At 39.4% G+C, this 20,067-nt stretch overlaps 1 protein-coding gene across 2 annotated transcripts in view; it reads left to right on the top strand.

Moving 5' to 3' along the window:
- The window catches only part of VRK1 (VRK serine/threonine kinase 1), a 77,770-nt gene that overhangs the window by 46,325 nt on the left and 11,378 nt on the right, over positions 1 to 20,067 (top strand). Inside the window, exons 4-11 of one of the 2 annotated variants that reach the window (XM_026515333.4) lie at positions 1,349 to 1,418; positions 2,214 to 2,301; positions 6,274 to 6,382; positions 6,501 to 6,593; positions 8,847 to 8,979; positions 9,774 to 9,894; positions 10,193 to 10,251; positions 14,129 to 14,307. In XM_026515333.4, the coding sequence (XP_026371118.2) occupies positions 1,349 to 1,418; positions 2,214 to 2,301; positions 6,274 to 6,382; positions 6,501 to 6,593; positions 8,847 to 8,979; positions 9,774 to 9,894; positions 10,193 to 10,251; positions 14,129 to 14,307 (852 nt within the window). Of the gene's footprint in view, positions 1 to 1,348; positions 1,419 to 2,213; positions 2,302 to 6,273; positions 6,383 to 6,500; positions 6,594 to 8,846; positions 8,980 to 9,773; positions 9,895 to 10,192; positions 10,252 to 11,158; positions 11,548 to 14,128; positions 14,308 to 20,067 lie in introns of those variants that run through there. The other variant, XM_048220041.2, reaches the window with a different exon arrangement.

Here is a 20,067-nt window from a genome sequence, read left to right as displayed (position 1 = left end):
TACCTGATATGTTGATTAGTTTCTACTTCTTAAGAGGTGATGAGATGCCAAGCCCTGTGTACCATTCTGTTCCAAGGCTGGGCTGACAAGCATACTACCTGGAACAAGGCAAGTTTATTTTCAGGTTCTGATCCACGTGTTGGTTATATATGTTGCCTGTTTGCTGTTGAGTGCTCATTCTTAACTAGGTGCTGCCTGACTCTTTGCAGATTGGCCCCACTAGTCTCCAAAGGTGCTTTAACTGGGGATTCCTGAAGCTAGTGGGCCTCATTGTCATTTCTTCTAATGCTCTGCTGACCTTGGAACTCCAGCTACACAGATGTTCTGTCCAAAATAACTTTCTTCCCATATTTCCTAAAGGAAAAGCAACCCTAAAATTAGTTTGGAAATGTTAGCTTCCTTGTTTGACGTTTTCACTGCTTTTCAGAATTTGTCTTAGGTTCTCGATAAACAAGATAATACCAAGAGAAATGATCAAACATGACATGTTAACCACTTTCGATTCAGACACAATTTGCTATTTAAAAAGACAAAATTGTAAGATCTTTTTTACCCTTCCATGTCTATTTAACAAGGCAAAACTCCCAACAGGCGTTTGTTTGTCTTGTTTGTCCATGCCTTTTTGTGCATGTGTACCTCTTTACAAATCATTTTAACTGTTCCTATCCCTTAAAATGTAAAATGAATGTAGTTCAGTGAAGTTGGTGGAAAACAATTATTACTAAGACCTGGTTTCCTCTTGACTTTGAATTATCATGTGGGAAGTAAATTTTGGGGCTCCTTAGTTTGTAAAAGGCGGGAATCTATCAGCAAGGAAGGGATGCCACTAAGTGGACAGTGCTTACTCTCTCTGGAGGTCTAGAAGATTCCCTTTGTGACAAGTCCTGATCAACTAGATGCAACTGTACTGATAAACAGGGAGAGGAGTTGGATTTCACCACTGATTGGTTAAGTCAGGTATTGGAATTTTGTTAGATCTCAGAAACATCTGGTAGCCCTTTGGTGAAACAGTTCACGTGATTGCCAATCATTACTTAAGAGAAAGCTTAACAAAGACGAAAATGAGTTTAAATATTTTTTTTAAACTCCTGCGAAGACAGAGCTGTATATCTGATGTTGAACTTTTTATCACTGCAGAAGCAGACCTTGAGAAAAATATAAGATTCATGGACTCTTCTGAGAATATCTAAATCATTTCAAAAGAGTGTGTGCCTTAAACATAGTTACAAACTTAAGTATCACAATTACATTGGAAAGAAACACTGATGTTAGTGCTTTTTGAAGTTTCATTGAAAATGACTCCATAATGTTAACGACTGCTAGCGCCAATTACCTCTTATGTTTTAAGGAGCCCAGTGACAACGGACCTCTCTTTACTGAACTGAAGTTCTACCAGCGAGCTGCCAAACCAGAGCAAAGTAAGGAATACAGCACACATACGTACACTCTTGAAGTGATTGCTGCTTGCTGTGTGAAGTCAAGACTAGACCACTGGATCGATGTTACGATGCTTTGTTATTTTTATTTTTTACTTCATAAGTAAATTTCATTTTAATGAGATTTGTATGAAAGAATTCTGATCTCTTACTGGGCTTGATATGATAAGATTTCACCTATATTGATATATAGAATAAAGTTAGTAGAGGATATAGGATTTAGGAAATACCGTCAAAAATTGAGAAGTAATGCTAATTCATGCATAGGACTCCCAATCTTTTTGAGAATTTTTTCTGAACTCTGGAGAACATAACCTGGGCAGAGGGGGGATGCTGTAATTGATGAATTAGAAGAGACTGCAGGGAAGAGAGCAGAACCTCTTCAAGCTCCCCCACCCCTCGAGCTTTATTTCCTGGTTGACGACCTTTAGAAATGAGGTAAACAACTTCCAGATTGGGTAAAAAGTAAGTCTTTCTGGAGAAGTGAGTAACCATTTACATCATTAAAGATAGTAACGGCAACTGGCATACTGTGACTGGATTGATGCCTTTCTCAGATTTTTCATTTTAAAGATAATGTTTAGAGCAGGATAAAATTTTGCGTGTTCATAAAAATGCCTTGATTGCAAGGTACTTGTTATTTGTTATTATCATGTATTCACTTTTTTATGAAAAAACATGAAATCTTATTGCATGTATAAGTTCATTCTACTCTTAATTATTTAAAAATTATGTAAAACAAAAGTGAAATCACAGGCCTGTGTTTTTAACTTGTAGTTCAGAAGTGGATTCGTACCCATAAACTGAAGTACCTGGGTGTTCCTAAGTATTGGGGGTCGGGCCTACATGATAAAAATGGAAAGAGGTAAAAATTTGCATGTTTTGTGTTTCTTCTGCCTGTTTTGACGTCTGTTTACTGTCCACTGTTTACTGAGCACCTGCAGCTCTGCCGGGCCTCCATCAGGGGTGCGGGGCGTGCACTTGACAGAGATGGACAGGACATTATCCCTAGTCTGGAGCACTAGCAACCGACTAGAGCCCAGCTGACGAGTAGGAACAAAGCAAATGCACCCTGCATTTTTTCCCCTTACTAATGAGCAAGCAAGCAAACAAAAAACTCCGTGTTGTTTATGGGAAAGGGAGCCCTTCAGGCTTCCGTTCGGTGTTCCATATTAGGTACGTGATCTGCCCGCAGCAGCGTCCTCCTCTTTATGACGTTTTAGTCTAGTTGGTGAGAAAAAACAAACACATATGAGACAGTTATAACTACTAAGTGCTACTAAACTGTGTGACTGATTTGTTCGTGTCTTAGGAGTTCTGCGGTTGGAGAGAGAACCTTGTTGGCACCGCTGAGTTGGAGAAAACCTCCCATACTTTGGTGCATGATTGACATTTTAAAAACATTTGGATGAATGAATGGGACTTCCTGGAGTAAGGCTGATGGCTGTCTGAGGAGTAGATTTAGTTCAGCCCTGGGGGTATATTGGTTAGGGTGCTTTCAGCTGGAAGTAAAGGAAAACTTTGACTCCGCTCTCTGAAGTGGGCCCAGGTTCCTTTATCTTGCCCTTTTGCCCATCTCTCCTTGGCTTTGTGCTGTGTTAATTCTCCATCGTGTGGCCTCAAGGTGGCTGCCCTGCGTCTACGTATCACATGCAGACACAGCAGCCCACAGCAGTAGAAGGTATTGCTTGTTGTGTGTTTCACTTTCCTGGAAAAGGAACCTCCCTTCCTCTCATGTTTCTTGGTCAGGGTTTCATCAGTGCTCATTCTTTTTTTTTTTTTTTTTTTAAGATTTTTTTTATTTATTTATTCGACAGAGATAGAGACAGCCAGCGAGAGAGGGAACACAAGCAGGGGGAGTGGGAGAGGAAGAAGCAGGCTCATAGCGGAGGAGCCTGATGTGGGGCTCGATCCCACAACGCCGGGATCACGCCCTGAGCCGAAGGCAGACGCTTAACCGCTGTGCCCCCCAGGCGCCCCATATCAGTGCTCATTCTTAAACCAGTCAGTGGCAAGGGCTGAGTGATCACAGTGATTAGCGTGGCGAAGCACGTGGCCATGTGGAAGCGGATGGAATGCTTGAGCCCAGTTGGTGCTCTGTTGGAAAGAATGGAGAAGAGAGGTAGTTGTTGGGTGGGCAGCCAGTGCTGTTTTTTGCTTGGAAGTTCTTATCCTGGGATCTGTGTATCTCTTAGGGAAAATGGCGGACTTCCTGAAATGATAGCGTTTTTTGTTACATATGGTTTTGCTGGGACAAGTCTCGATAGTTTTATGAAAATTTCTGGAGAAGCAATATCGAGCAAGGAATAATAGAACCAGACTGTTTGGTTTCAGATCTGTGTTTTGCTCCTTAAAATGTATGTGACTGGGTAAGTTACTCCTTCTGGCCTCGATTTCCTCATCTGTGAAATTGAAGAACAGCTACCCACTTAATAAGGGGGATGAAACACAAAGCTGTTAGAATATATGTAAAATATTGTGCTAGCTTTTACTCTCAAAGGGGTCTTAATCCCTTAAATGTTCACGACTACTGATTAAGAAATCCACTGGAACAGGATAGCGTCTCAGGCGGGAGAGTATCGAGAATGCAGGGGCAGGGTAGGTCTCCTGCCCGCTGTGTGGCACTTGGCATCGCTCTTTCTCAAGGAACAGGGTGTGTGTGTGGAAGGGAGAAGGAGCCTGAGGCTAGTCATGAAGACCGGGGTGGGAAGGGAAGAGCATTGTGGAAGCATGGAAATCTTCACCCCCTTCTTCTGTAAGGATGCTTCTACCACTGAGTAGTAAAATGAAAGTTATTTCTAAGTAACTCCTTCAAGGGAGAACCATCAATTGCACTTTCCTGGAGACTTGAATAAAGTGACGCGAATGATGGAAAATCAGTTGATGTGTATAATGTAAAACAGGCGATTTGGGGATTATTTACAGTTGTGGTGGAGTGGTCTGTGAATAAAAACAAAGATGTACTCAGTGTGATGTATTAATAGATCTCGTGTTGAATTAAGCAATTGTGTTTTAGCCCTCTTTTAGACTCTTAGCAGAGGTTGTATTTTTGTAACCCCTGTATTATTTTATACTAATTACATCATGTACTGTAAAAACAAATGTGTGTGTGTGTCTTGTTCTCATCCCTCAACCTTTCAAAACCTGTTGTACAGGGGCACCTGGGTGGCACAGCGGTTAAGCGTCTGCCTTCGGCTCAGGGATCGAGCCCCACATCAGGCTCCTCTGCTATGAGCCTGCTTCTTCTTCTCCCACTCCCCCTGCTTGTGTTTCCTCTCTCGCTGGCTGTCTGTATCTCTGTCGAATAAATAAATAAAATCTTTAAAAAAAAAAAACCTGTTGTACAAAGGAAATCAGGAAGTTAGAATTATTGTTCCTTCTTTATGATGATAGAGATCTTAGTGTACTGGAAAATCTTATATGAATGAATACATTTTGTCTGACTAACTGCATGACTTTGGACAAATCACTTCCACCTCTGTAGACCTTAATTAATTGATTCATTAAAAGATGTTTAGACAAGATGATCTCTCAATCTCTTCCACTTCAAAAATGGATAGAATCCTGTTCTGTTTTTTTAATTTGGCATGTTGTCTTTTAATGTTAGCTTTCCTTCCCTGTTGAACGTGTCATATGGTATGTGTTGTAGGCTTCTCAGAAAAAAATAAGGGGATTTTTGTGTACCACTGATGTTTACTTATTTGGATATATTTAGTGTAGAGGTGAAAAAGCATGGTGCCACCACTTCCTGTGGGACAAATGATCAGTCATCAGTTTTCTTCTGCTGTAAAATGGGGCGAATAGGAGCCCCTAGCTTGCGAGGGTGATGCGAGGTTGATCCACATGAGTGCCTCTGAAGTCCTCAGAATAGTGCCTTGTTCAGACCAAGGCTTCAGTACGTGCTCGCTGTTGTTATGACGTTCGTCACTAGTCTTATTGTGAGTGTGATCTTGGTTTTTACTGATTTATGGAGTGATTTAACCAGATGAGTCAGAATCTGGAAGACTTGATAAAAGTGATCCTCAGAGCTCACATGAACTGTGTTACTGGAGTGAGGTGGTGCTTTTTGGGCACACACAGAAATGTCACTTACGGTTGTCACATGTTGGGATTTGAGTGCCAGAAAAGACCTCTGCACAGGTGCATGAGGCCCCACGCTCTCATTTGATACCTGTGGGAATCGGGGCTCAAAGAAGTAATGTGACTCGGCCAAGGTGACAGTGGGTTTGTGGCAAAACTAAAAATCTGCAGTTTCCCCAGGATATTTGTTCTTCCCTAGCTTTTGTGCTTTGAGTATTTAATATATAGCCCTTTTATACCATTTAAACAATTTTATTGAATTTAGCTATTGTTACAGCATCTCTTGATAGTCTCGATTTTAATAAAATGTTAATACTGCTAAAATGTGCCCTAAAAGTAGAAAAAAACAGTCACAGACAACAGGCTAATATCCAGAAACATAAATTAACTTCAGTGTGAGGAAAACCCGTGATACTGGTTTTACACGTATTGTCTTGTCTTTCCTGGGAATGAGTCTGCCGGCGTCTGTCTGTGGGCCTATTACCTTACGTTGACGAGAGCTCAGGAGACTACCTGGCTGCCACCAGGAGGGGGCCTTCAGGGCAGCACAGGGAAGCACTCCCAACTCTTGAGATTTCTAGTTGGAAGAAGGGGTTTCAGAGGTTTGTCTTTCTTTCCTTTCTCCTTTCTTCCCTTTTCGTTCTGCTTTCTCACTAAACATGGCCTTGAAAAAATTACTGTGAAGGGAGAGTAGTCACTGCAAAGTAGGTTTTCCGGAGTTCTGTTTTGTTCATTGACTTTTCTTGTTTGTCTTTAGTTACAGGTTTATGATAATGGATCGCTTTGGGAGTGACCTTCAGAAAATATATGAAGCAAATGCCAGAAGGTTTTCTCGGAAAACTGTCTTGCAGCTAAGCTTGAGAATTGTATGTGAGCTTCGTTCCTCTTGTTTTAATCCAGTAAAGGCGAGTTGTGTTGAAGCTCGGTCCTCTGCTGGTTGGTGTTAGGTACTGCATTAATTTATTCTATATGATGCTTTCATAGCTGGATATTCTGGAATATATTCACGAGCATGAGTATGTACACGGAGATATCAAGGCCTCAAATCTTCTTTTGAGCTACAAGAATCCTGACCAGGTAGCTTTATTAACTTTAATTTCTACTATTTAAAAGCTGTTGTTTGAAAACAAATATGGTTGCTTTGAACTTTTGAACCTATGAAGAAGTTTTACTTTTTGGAGTAGATATGATAATAATAATATTTCTTCTTGACACTTTTATCTAGTTAACATTCTACATTTTTGATGCAAAGAATTGTTGGCACTTTATCAAGTTGGCTATTTTGCCCTAAATAATATTCAGAAGAAGTGCTTGTGATACAAAATGAATTTCAAATAGCTATTTGGGGGTGGAAGCTTAAAATTATATAGTGCACCGATGAATTATGTTTGCCTGTCTGCTTTGTCATTTTTTTATTTCCTTTGTTCAAGAAATCCATCAAATGTAAGTGTTCTGTTACTTGGAAAATTTGGTCTTTAACATGTTGATTATTCAAATCAACTGGTTTACAGAAATATCTTAGCTGTCTAAATTTGTATACCCTTAGTGTTTAGAATTCAAATGTGCATTTTTTTTAGTTCATTGCATTCACTTTGTAATTTTTACTCTTTAAGGAAAAGAGAAAAGCTAACGTTATTATACCTTTATTTGGATCAGTTTAGTTGGAGTAGAGGGGTTTATGCAATTTTCTGGAAGCTGTTCCACAATTTGGGTTAAAGTAAGGTTTGGTTGGCACTCCTGGTCAGGCCACCGCATGGGATATGTCCCATGTGTGTTCTCGTGCCTTACTGATGGTGTGTGAGAAAGGACTATCTAAATATTTTAAGTGTGTTTATGTTGACACTCCATTTTTTTTTTTCTCAAACCAGTTTTTAACTTTTTTTTTGCTTAGTTTTCCCTTTTTCCTTCGCCTTCCCTTTATTTTCTACCATCTCAGGTATTGCCCCATCCCCCGTCTCTGTCACGGTGGTGGTCACGGATCTCCAAGTACAACAGAGGAAAATCGCTATACTGTAGCGTGCTCGTGGGGCAATCTTACAGGCACTCACAGGATTCCCAGACGTCTTGTGTTCGATGTTTTTAAAAAGGTTAAAAGCAAGCAAACAAACAAACAGAACATAGTTGAGAACCTGAACCATAAGGATTCCATTAATTGAAGTGAACTGGACTTGTACAATGTATTAAATAAAAATACAGTTTAGTTCAGTTTGCAGTTAGCTAAAATATGCTGCCTTTTGTTTATAGGAAAATATTTTTGCAGCTCTGTTATCCTTCGGGCATATGCTTTGGATGGGATTATTTTTCTAGTGTTAGATGTGTGTGCTAGATCCATCCCCATATTTTTACTTCAGTTTCCTCTTGTGATCACATGCATACATTTGTGAGACAGTTACCCAGAATTAGAGATGTGATATGTGGCTATGGAATAGAAGAAAGCCAAATTTACTGGCTTTGTATGCTCATCAGACCCACATGTACATGCCCACGGATATATGCTTTGTAATAGTAAGATTTAGTTTTAATTATGAAATTTGACTTTAATATATAACATTAAATGGAGATAAGAGCCTTATCTGAAGTTTCTTCAGATCGTTACTGTTAACCTGAAATATTTTTATGAAATGAGTTGATGAATTGATTATTTCATAAGTGGAAGAGCAGAGGAATAGAAAATAATTAAAGTATCATGTGTCATCTAAGTCGCTAGTCTCATACTTGGGGGGGCACTTGTAGTGCAACAAGTATTGATGGGTTTCCTCTGTGCTCAGTTCTGTTTTGGACTCTGCAAGAGCAAGTATAAGATTTGTAGTCTTTGCTCAAGTTGAGGAGACAGGATTAATTACAAGTGTAACAGGCTTACCTAAAAAAGTACATAGAGTCAGGTCACATTATCTGGACCATAGTGACATGGGCCTTCAACATTTTGCTTGAAGTAAAAGGTCGTTCAGAATTGGGGTGCCTGGGTGGCAAAGTCGGTTAAGTGTCTGACTCTTGGTTTTGGCTCAGGTTGTAATCTCAGGGGCCTGCGATCAAGCCCTGCATTGGGCTCTGCACTCAGCACAGAGTCTGCTTAAGACACTCTCCCTCTGCCCCTCCCTGCCTGCACACACTCTCCCTCTCTCAAAATAAATAAATCTTAAAAAAAAAAAAAGTCTTTCAGGATTAAGTTTTGCTGTTGTTAGCATATTGGATCTCACTTGTTTGGGGTACAGTGGTGTGGCCTTGCAGACGAATTCACCCTCAAATGACAGTGTTTTGTCTCTGGGCCATAAAGGAGTATATGTGCAATCATTTTGGCTTTGATTTTTCTTGGTGCTTGGATATTTATAGGTGTACTTGGTAGATTACGGCCTTGCTTACCGGTATTGCCCAGAAGGAATTCATAAAGAATACAAAGAAGACCCCAAAAGATGTCACGATGGCACTATTGAATTCACCAGCATTGATGCGCACAATGGTGTTGGTATGTCAACGGCGCCTGACCGAGAAATACACTGCTAGTATTTCAGTTGAATTCCTACATGGTTCTTAATTTCATACAGATAAACAAGCAGATAAATAAGAATTGCAGAGGCAAGGTAGGGTGGGGAGAGGGTTGGGGAAGGAGGTTAGACTCCTACAGTCGTGTAACGGGGCCACCAGGATCTTTTCCCCGGTGGTCTTCTCTGTCCGTCAAAGACACTACGGTTATAGCAGGGAAGGTGGTTCGGTCAGCTCACTGAGGATTTCTTTTTAGTTCTATTTAGCTTAGTCAAATGTGGGGTGTTTTATCCCCCCTAAAAATCTGTAAGTTTCTTATGCAGCCACGAGTTTGTAGCAGGCAAACTAACTTCATCACCCCTGAAGTCAGCCTGTTCCTTTAGCAGGCATTTTGCTTTTCTGTGCCCAGCACTGTGGAGGAGCCAAGACCCCCCAGTTCTCTGGGCCTCACCATAGTTTATAGCATTTTAGTGTCTTCAGGCTTTCCAAGGACAGTATTAAATGTGTCTCTGTTGTATAATTTATTTCCTAGACCAGTAGTCTCAGTTTGAAACTCTAGAGTTTGCCAGTTTGGGTTTTAAAGTAAGTTGTTAGTTGGATGTAAATTATTTCTTTCATATTTCCCAATATTTATTCAATACTTTTATTAAATGCAGTGATAAGTTTTGATGAAAAATAAACCGTAAGATTGACTGTTTTACCTTATTGGTTTGTGTATATTTGAAACTATACCTCAAAGTGATTTTGGTGCTTAACCTGCTTCCTTTGTATTCATAGCCCCGTCAAGACGTGGTGATTTGGAAATCCTTGGTTATTGCATGATCCAGTGGCTTAGTGGCCATCTTCCTTGGGAGGATAATTTGAAAGATCCCAACTATGTTAAAGATTCCAAAATTAGGTAAAGGAAAACTTATAATAAATTATTTTGGGCAAAATCATGTTAAGGTACATGTATTTAAGTCAGAATTTCTTGACAGAGACTATAGTTTTAACTGCTACTAAGGTAGAAATAAGAAAGTACTTGCTAAATAGGAAGAGTCCTTGGTCTTCTGTTCAGTTTGTTTTAGAAGAAAGTCTGTAAGGGTATTCAGGATGTAGCACAGTGCTGCTTATTGTGCTATTTACTGTTATTAAATATTAATAAATTTCCATGGCATAAAGCTTCAAACAATGACTCATTCTTTAATTTTTAACAGATATAGAGAAAATATTGCAGATTTGATGGACAAATGTTTTCCTGAGAGAAGCAAGCCAGGTAGGAAAAGACTTCTTAAATGTTCATAGGGTTTCATTTTCTGGGAGGAAAGACTGAGTGTCATGACATCTACGGCATATCCCGTAATGTAAAAGCTTAGGTATTTTCAAGTGTGGTCATTGTAGTGGGGCCTGTTCTCATCACGACAGCAGTTCCCTTTCCAAAGGTGGGCTAAAGGGGTACTTGAGCTTCCTTAAATTATTATTTAGCTTTCAGGAGAGGAACCAAATTTCATTCATTAATTCAACAATTTTTTTATTGAGGCTTGATTGTGTGCCGGAGACCGTTCTAGGCACTAGGGATACACCAGTGAACAAAATAAAGCAAAATTCCTGTCTTTATGAAGCTCGTGCTCTAGTTGGGAGAGATAGACAGTAAACACATAAGGGAATGTTACAGTGTATCATGTGGTTAGTACTATGGATAAAAAAGAAAGCAGGGAGCAGAATTAGTGAGTGTGGGGATGAAGTAGGGAATAGAGTGGGAGGGAGTTGGAATTTCAAATAGGGTGGCCAGGATGGCCTTACTGAGGAGGTGATGTTTGAGCAGTCAGAGCTAGGGAGCGAGCTGTGTGAAAGTCTGGAGAACAGTGTTGTGGGCAGAAGCAGTGTAAGTGCCTGGTATACTTGTGGAGTGCGTTCTTTCAGGCCATCCATCATAAGTGCTTTGGCTTTTACTCTGAGCAGGAGTGTAAGGTTTGGAGTAGAAGAGTGACATCAACGTCTACCTTTAAGGGAGACCTCGAGCTCCTGTTTTGAGCATAGACTGCCAAGGGAGAAAGGCAGGTCTGAGCGGGAGCAGGCTAGGAGGCTACCACAGTAATCCAGGCAAGGGGATAGTGAGAACTGGTCACTTTGCATATATTTCGATGTCTTTTCAAGCCATTGCTCATTTGTCTCCTTTTCAGGGAAGTCCACCCTGACCTTGTGCTATTTGAAACTGCAGTCTTACCAACCACACAAGAAATGGAACGTTACAGGCTTCTCAGAATCCCCCTTGTGCCTCCTACCAATCACGAGCCTCTCCTGCTGGCCTGATAAATAACTAGCCTAACTTCCAACCCCAAAGATTTGTCTTTGAGCTCCTTACAAATGGAATCATGGAGTGAACAACATAGATAAAAATCCCTGCCCTCGTGACATTAACTTCTAGCTCTGTTAAGAGTCCTGTTTCTTTTACTCAGTATTGTATCTGTGAAATTCATTCCCATTATTACATGGGTTTTTTTTTTTTTTTTAGTGTTTCTATTTATTTATTTTTTAACTTTATTGACAAATATAATTGTATACATTTAAAGTGTACAGTGTGGTGATTTGACATACATTTTTATCGTGGAATGATTAACAAGATCAAGATAATTAACACTTCTGTTACCTCACAGTTAACTCTGTGTGTGTGTGTGTGTATGTGTGTGTGTGGTGAGAAAGCTCAGGATCTCCTCTCAGCCACTTTCCAGTCTGTAGTACCAAATTATTCACTATAGTCCCCGTGCTGTGCGTTAGATCCTCATGGGACCCCGTTGTTCCACGCTTAACAGTGATGTGTTCTCATTTCTGATAGTATTCTGTTGTATTTAAATCCTATTACATATCTGTTCTGTGTTGGCAATCATAGATCACCAGTTACAAATACAGATGTCCACCTATAACTGATTATTGTGCCTTATATGAGGAGGGGCCAGATTTCTTCCCCACCCCCATATTTATAAACAGTTGAGCCAGTTTTTTAGCTTTTCTTGAAACAAACCAACCAACTTCTCTTTCCGTACAGTGCTACATTTGTCTTAAATCAAGTGTGGATCTGTGGATCTGTTTCTGGACTCCTTTCTTTTTATTATGCTTTTTGTCTGTTCTTGGGCCGCAGTGTCGTAATGACTCTAGCTTTATCTTGAGTCTTGACATCTGGTAGTGTAAGTTCTCCAACACTGTTGTTCTTTAAACCTGTCTTTGCTGTTTTGCAATTCTTGACCCTCTGTGTATCTGTGTGCGTTTTAGAGCCACCTTGACAGTTCCACACATCCCCTCCCTTTCCAGTTTGCTGGAATTTTGAGTGGAATTGCATTGACTCTAGATCGACTGACAGCCTTATACTATTGAGTCTTCCGGTTCACTAATATGGTATATTCTCTACTGCATTTCTTTCACTGTGTTTTATAATTTTGTCCGGAGAAAATCTTGCCCGTCTTCATTGTATTTGTTGCTAAGTATTGGATGGTTTTTTGATGCCATTGTAAATGATCTATTATTTTATTTTAAGATTTTATTTTATTTAGAGAGAGAGCGTGTGTGTGTGTGTGTGTGTGTGTGTGAGAGAGAGAGTGGAAGGTGGGGCAGAGGGAGAGGGGAAGCAAACTCCCTGCTGAGCGTGGAGTGGAGTCCGCTATGGGGCTAGATCTCATGACTCCAAGATCATGACCCCAGCTGAACCACGAGTCGGAAGCTTAACTGACTGAGCCACTCAGGAGCCCCAATGATCTATTTTTTTTTTATTTTATTTTTCAGTTGCTTGTTGCTAGTACTTAGAAAACGATTTTTTAATATTTACCTTGTATCCTGTGACCCTGGTAAATTTACCTATTAGTCCCACTAGTTTTTTATAGATTCCTTAGGATTTTCTGCATACACTGCCGTGTTTATGAATAAGCCACTCCACTCTTTATGCCTTCTGTTTCTTTTCTTGCCTTACTGTACCGGCTAAAAACATATATGACTATTACACTGAACAGAAGTGGTGAACGTGGACATGCTTGATATTTTCCCCTCTCAGAAGGAAAGTTTTCCATATGAGACCATATCAGGAGATGTTTGCTTTAGGTTTTCCATAGATCCCATTTATCAGATTCAGAAAGTTGAAGGGAGAGATTTTCATTTCTTTTTTCCTCACATTTCCCAAGTACCTAGAATTGTGCCTGCCATGTAGTGAGTGCTAGCTACTCAGTGTTTGAGTGAATGGAGGTGTGTATATGTGTGTGTGTAGCACTGACAGGATCTCTGGGTTTATCGCAGGTGGGGCGTGGGAAGAGATTTCTGGCTTGAGGAGCTGAAGAATGGAATTCTCAGTAACTGGGGCAGGGGAAACCACAGGGGAGCAGGTTTAGGGGTAGGGTCAGGAGTTTGGATTTGAATTTGTTGGGATTCCAGAGGACAGTTAGAGATCCAGGAGCCAGTGTACGAGGCGGTGGGTGCACAAGTTCCTGGAGGCCTTGGGAGGAGCGGCTGGGGAAGGGAGGAGTCATTAGCCTAAAGGTGAATTTCTGGTGTTGAGTGTTGATCTTGACCAGTAAGATGTCTTTTTAGGGGAGTGGTCCTGCTTCAGTGTGCAGTAAGCCTTTCGTCATTCAGAAGCTGATTTTTCCCTTTTATGGGAAAACTCAGTCTTGCTTCTTTCTTCCTTCTTCAACCTGGTTTTGGTATGTTTTATTTCCCATTTATGCAAAAAATGCAGCTATTTTCTATAGAACTAATGGCTTTCGTGGCAAAAAAAATTATGGGCTGTGATATTCCTTGTACTTTTTAATACCTTTTACTTTTTAATCTATTTGAGGTCTTTTCCTGTTTTGTTTTTGTAGCCTTAAAAGTACAGCAGTTATTTTGTGCATGTTTAAGTTCTGGTATGTCTCTTATCTTCTGTCCCTTACAATTACAAAAATGTCTTTTACATTATATCTCGAAATAAGTTTCTTACTTCACTTTCTGGACTATTTCTGACTTCAAAAGCATACTTTCCATTGAAGAAGTGATTTATGTAAAAAAACATATTCTAACAGGATACACATTTGCATTCTAATGTTGCTATAACCTGTAGTTATTTCTTAGAAGAGATAAATAGGTTGTGTTTGTGATTAAAAAATTACAGAATAATTGTGTTACTCTTTTAGATGAGATTGCTAAATACCTGGAAACAGTGAAATTACTGGACTATGCCGAGAAACCTCTTTATCAGAACTTGCGAGACACTCTTTTGCAAGGACTGAGAGCTATAGGAAGCAAGGATGACGGCAAGCTGGACCTCAGCCTCGTGGAGAACGGGGGCTTGAGAGCAAAGTCAATAACGAAGGTGAATTTTTGTTCCTAAGTTATCCTTTGGCTTCCTGTGATGGTAATTGCAGCAAACATTAATTTTAGGGAAGTAAATCAGTAAAGAAAAGTGTAACAGATTGCTTGGCAATTAAGTATCTGTCACCATTAGGTAAAGGGACACTCTTTATGAGACATGAAACATGTAGAGGGTTGTAGAAGAATGAATAGACATCTATTTCTTATGTCCAGTAGCAAGTTCGTAAATTCCTGGAAAGGTTCTGACTTGGGGTACTGATATCTGGCAGGGGGATTTGGATGGGGGTCACTCGTTCGTAGTGTGGGTGTTTTTTTTCTCCCAGGCCACCTAGAAGGGTTGGTCTTGTCTCTTAGCTCTTCCTCCTTTGTTGGTGTGGTCAGTGTTTATCATTTGAAAATTGGTGTTTGAAAATTACTATTTGAAAATTAACGTTTGAAAGTTTCCTTGTTTGCTGGTGTGAAGTGCTTACCATTGGAACGTTATTTTGCTCTTTAAAGAAGTCATTATGTAAAGCTATGTATCTGCATGTGAAGAGGTTAATTTATCAGAGAGATAGGTTAACAGTGAACTTTATGGGCAAAGTATTGTGCAGGCATGTAAATAACTTCTGGTATCACTTTAAAATTTAGATTTTACAGGTATGCATTAACTTATTGCTTATTTTTAATAGTTAAATTATTGATTAACTCAGATTTCCTTTATAGTCTGAAATTATTGAATAAAATGTGCTAGCTGCTTTTAAGTGGTCAGGAACTACTTTTAGAAGAAAAAAATATGTATTTTAAAGATTTTATTTATTTATTTGAGAGAGAGAGTGTGAGACAGAGGGAGCACAAGCAGGGGGAGCTGCAGAGGGAGAGGGAGAAGCAAGCTCCCTGCTGAATAGGGAGCCCGATGCAGGGCTCAATCCCAGGACTCTGGGATCATGACCTGAACTGAAGGCAGACCAAAAAATGTATTTTTTTACAATACTGACTATTTTTATTGTCACTGACTGTAAATTCCAGTAGATTATTTTGGAAATCTCGTATTCTGAACTCTGAGCAAAAGTGTTTAAAAACAAATTTTCTCTCTTTAAAATAAGGAGCATTATGAAAAGGTTTTTGTAATTCTTTTTAACTTATAAAGGAGCTGGGAATTTTGAAAATGTATCTTGAATTTGACTTTTTTGGCAAATAGTAGGTCTCCTTGTAGTTTCACTCCAAAATCTGAAATTATACACATGCATCTACATATACATATTTTTTCTTTTGTAAGTTTTGTCTTAATTGCATCGCTCCATTTTTGTGGTCAACAAGTGTGCTGAGAGCCACATCCAGCTTTGAAATGAAGAGGATAAAATGGCAGCCCGAGTGGAATTTTTCAGTAAGGTAGTGAACTTACAGTTTGCATGTATGTATAAACATACAACATGCATCTTCCTGCTCAGGACAGGTTTCTGTGCGTTAATATTTATGGATAGCTTCTGCAGTGTTTTTCTCTAAATTTTTGCTGATTGAGAAGTAAAGATCTCTGTTGCAGTGAGAACTTGTCCAGTGCCATACCCCCTTACTTTGCAGATCAGTGTTATTTGGACTTAAATGCTGGAGAAGATTTGGTTTCTGCAGCTTGGCTGACTTTATAGCTGAATAGGTCAGTCTGCTGCAGAGCTAACATCTGTGACCTTACAATTCTCATGTGTCCTTGGGTAGTTCAGAAAGCTGGAAATTTCCTGCTGGATCATCCCCTACATGTATAAAGCTTTATTTAGAAGGAAAAAAAATGAATAGCAAGCAAACTATTAGATTTCCTTCATTAGTTTACTGCCATTTTTCCCCCTCCCTCATAACTGACACTTGTATTAAAAAGAAGTTAATAAAAGTTAAGATTAGGTAAGATCATGAAGCTGCCTAATGGCCATGTAACTGGAGGTGAGTTGTTAATTTGGTGGCCTTTTGTCTTGTGTTTTAATGTGAAAGAGTTGGACCAGGCCAGTTTTCTTTTTTAAGATTTTCATTCATTCTTTTTTTTTTTTTTAAAGCCCCAGAACATTTTCTTCAAATAAATTGTAAATACCCCACATTTAAAGCAGATAGGAACAAAGCTCCACCAATTGAAAAGTTAGGGGCTCTCTACAAGGAAAAGCTTTTTCTTTGATAAATTAGTATTCCATCTCTTTTTTTAGCAAGGGGCATATAATCAAGATGTCATTTTTTGCTCTGGTTCCTAGGAAGCTCTGAGTTAATTATGATGCTTAATCATAGAAATTATATTAATCCTTATAATTAGCATATTTTCTCCTTTCCCTTTGTTATGATTTCTTAAAGCTTTTAAAGTATATGTTCTTTGTATTTATGACACTCAAAGCTCTTTTGGAAAGGGATAGTTTTAATCAGGTCAATATGTATTTCTCTTTATGTTCCTGAGAGTTGTCCATTATGGTAAAAACTTGTGAGAATTGATTAGCAGTGGAATGAAACAAGGTTTCTATCCATTTTTAAAAAGCCATGCTTGATTATGGTACAGTAAATTTGGAAACTAGAGTAAAATATGAATTTACCCACTTGAAAATGTTCAGCCTCAATAGCCCAGGAGTTTTCTTTAAAGCAAGGATTTTGGGATAACCTAAGGCTGAAATAGAAAAAAACAAAGTATCAATCTACCCTTAGGAAGCACACAGCCCCAGGTTTTCATTGTTGATTAGAACTGGACACTTGCATTAGGATCGGGCAGTCCAGTCCCAGCAGTTATTGGATTCAGTGTGTACTCTTAAACCAACATTCAACAATAGAAAGGTCTAATTTATGTACCTGGTCTAGGCTGGGTCCCCAGGGCTATAAAGATCAATAGCATGTAGTTCCATCCTTAAAGAATTCCTCCCTGTCCCATCTGGGTTAAGAACAGCTTAATTTACTGGAAAGAACTCAGCAAGTTAAAAGGACATTAATACCTCCATTAGCTATTTTCTTGTAAGGTTTTGATTAAGTTGCTTGCCCAAGCCAACAAAAAGGGCTGTTCATTAGAATTTCTCGAGCCTCATCCCTGGAGATTCATTGAGTAGGTCTGGAGTATGGCCCTGTGATTTGCATTTTTTCATTTTCAGACAGTATATACTGTTGTTTCCTCTGAATGACTCGCACATAGCCTTCTCTCCACTCCCACATTTTTTAGTTCCTTTAAGTTATATTATGCTAGTTGGGCTTCCCAGAGTTTCTCTGAAAAATGATTAACCATTAAATAAATCCCTGCTGGCACTCAGCCTGGAACATGGTACAAAGAGACGAGTAAGAGTAAAGGCCTTCCGTTGCCAACGAGTGGCCTGCAGCTGCTCTGGTGGACAGCTTCCTGTCTCTTGAGGTGACTGCACCCCCTGCAGTCTATAGTTTCAGTTAGATAGCCCCAAATAAACCCTCTGAATTTGGCGGAAGTCTGTCTAACTTGGTTAGCATGCTAGAATAATAGAATAATGTATTTTCCTTAGGTAAATTTAGATGGTTGAAGTTGAGATGTTTCTCTGTTTTCTTTTCCTTTTTTTTTTTTTTTTTTAAGATTTTATTTATTTATTTGACAGAGACAGCCAGTGAGAGAGGGAACACAAGCAGGGGAAGTGGGAAAGGAAGAAGCAGGCTCCTAGCAGAGAAGCCCGATGTGGGGCTCGATCCCAGAATGCTGGGATCACACCCTGAGCCTAAGGCAGACACTTAATGACTGAGCCACCCAGGCACCCCTGTTTCTCTGTTTTCTGATGGGGATTTAGCCTTAGTTTTCTTTTCTTTTCTTTTTTTTTTAAGATTTATTTATTTGAGAGAGAGAGCTAGAGAAAGAGGGAACACAAGCAGGGGGAGTGGGAGAGGAAGAAGCAGGCTCCTAGTGGAGGAGCCTGATGCGGGGCTCGATCCCAGAATGCTGGGATCACGCCTCGAGCTGAAGGCAGCCGCTTAATGACTGCGCCACCCAGGCGCCCCTAGCCTTAGTTTTCTATGTAACTGGATTCATTGTTTACTAATGATTCTTTCGTTAGGTGCTTGAGCTCTGTATTTTAAATCTTGTCTTATTTGGCTGGATTTTGTCAGGTAGCTTTTTTTCCCCTATGTGTATACATATTTTTAAAGGTTTTATTTATTTATTTGTCAGAGAGAGAGAGCACAGGCAGGGGGAGCTGCAGGCAGAGGGGAAGCAGGCTCCCCGCTGAGCAAGGAGCCTGATGTGGGACTTGATCCCAGGCCGCCAGGATCATGACCTGAGCCAAAGGCAGACACTTAACCAACTGAGCCACCCAGGCATCCCTTTTCTCTATATTTTTAAATGAGATTATGACATGTGTACAGAAAAAAATGCACAAGTAAATGTGGAATTTGAACTTTACAAAGTGAACATGCATATTTAAACATCCCCCAGATCAAGGTATATATCATCACTTGAGCCCCAGAAACCTCTCTCAGGCCCCCTCTCAGCCATTATCCCTTCATTAAGAATAACCAGTGTTTTGACTTATAACACCATAAATTAATTTTGCCATTTAAAGAAAGTTCATAGTAATAGCACCATGAAATGTATACTTTTTTGTGTCTGTCTTTTATTCATTATATGTCTGAATTTCCATGCTGTTGTGTGCAACAGAAGTTTTCTATTTCTTTTTACTGTATAGTATGGCTATTATATGAGTACATCATAATTCCTTTATCTCTTCTATTGATGGACGTTTATACTGTTTCCGGCTTTTGGCAGTTGTAGAAATGCTGGTTAAGAATGTTCTTGTAATTTCTTTTGGGAACTGCATATATTTATTTCAAGTGGGGTATATACATAGTGGGAGTACTGGGTAGAGGGCTTACTTATGATTAGCTGTAGTAGGTGCTGCCAGGCAGTTTCTCCCAGCAGCTCTCCCAGTTGATGCTCTCACCAGCAGCTTACAAGAGGTCCAGTTGCTTATCGACACTAGCTGTTACATTATATTTAATTTTATCTCTTTTGGTAGATGTGTACTGATGTTTCTTTGTGGTTTTAATTTAATCTCCTTTAGAATATTGATTTTGAACACTTTTTCATATGCCTGTCAGTCTCCATTGCCCTTTTTCTGTGAGGTACATTTCAGATCTTTTGTTTATTAAAAAGCGGGGAGGTTGTCAGCTTTCTTTTGATTTGGCAGACTTGACTACTTACTTTGTATATGTGCAATCTATGTATTGCACACATTTTTTTTTAAACAACTGATAGTTTATCTTTTCATTCTGTTAATGTGGTAATATCTCTTGATGAACAGAAAGTTCTTCATTTTAATGAAGCCTAATTTATCAGTCTTCTTGTTTATGGTTAGTGCTTTTTGTATTCTGTTTTGGGAAAATTTTGTCTACCAAGATCATGAAGATACTCTGTTATTATCAAGAAATATTACCTTTTGTATTTAGGTCTATGATTCAACAGCAACTGATTTTGTGCATGTGTAAGTCTGTGTTTATTTACCTCCTGTGGATAACTAGTTGATTTGAACCATTTATTGAAAAGTCTGTAATGTCCCCACAGCATGTAGCCGACTTTCAGGTAACCATATATGTTTGGGTCTGCTTCTAGAAACTCTGTTGTGTGCCATTGGCCCATTTATCTTTTTTGCCAAGCCACACTGTTTGGAAGTCCTCCAATTTTGTTCTTCTTCTTTTTGTCTTAGCTATTCTTGGCCCTTCAGCTTTACATATAAATATCAGAATCAGCCTATTAATTTCTACACAAATATTTCTGGGATTTTGATAGAGATTGCATTGACTCTATCATTTTGGGGAGAAT

This window comes from Ursus arctos, unplaced genomic scaffold, assembly GCF_023065955.2.
Source record: "Ursus arctos isolate Adak ecotype North America unplaced genomic scaffold, UrsArc2.0 scaffold_25, whole genome shotgun sequence".
In the NCBI taxonomy this organism is placed as follows: domain Eukaryota; kingdom Metazoa; phylum Chordata; class Mammalia; order Carnivora; family Ursidae; genus Ursus; species Ursus arctos.
The sequence above is the reverse complement of the archived record's forward strand: the minus strand, read 5'-3'. Positions and strand labels throughout refer to the sequence as shown.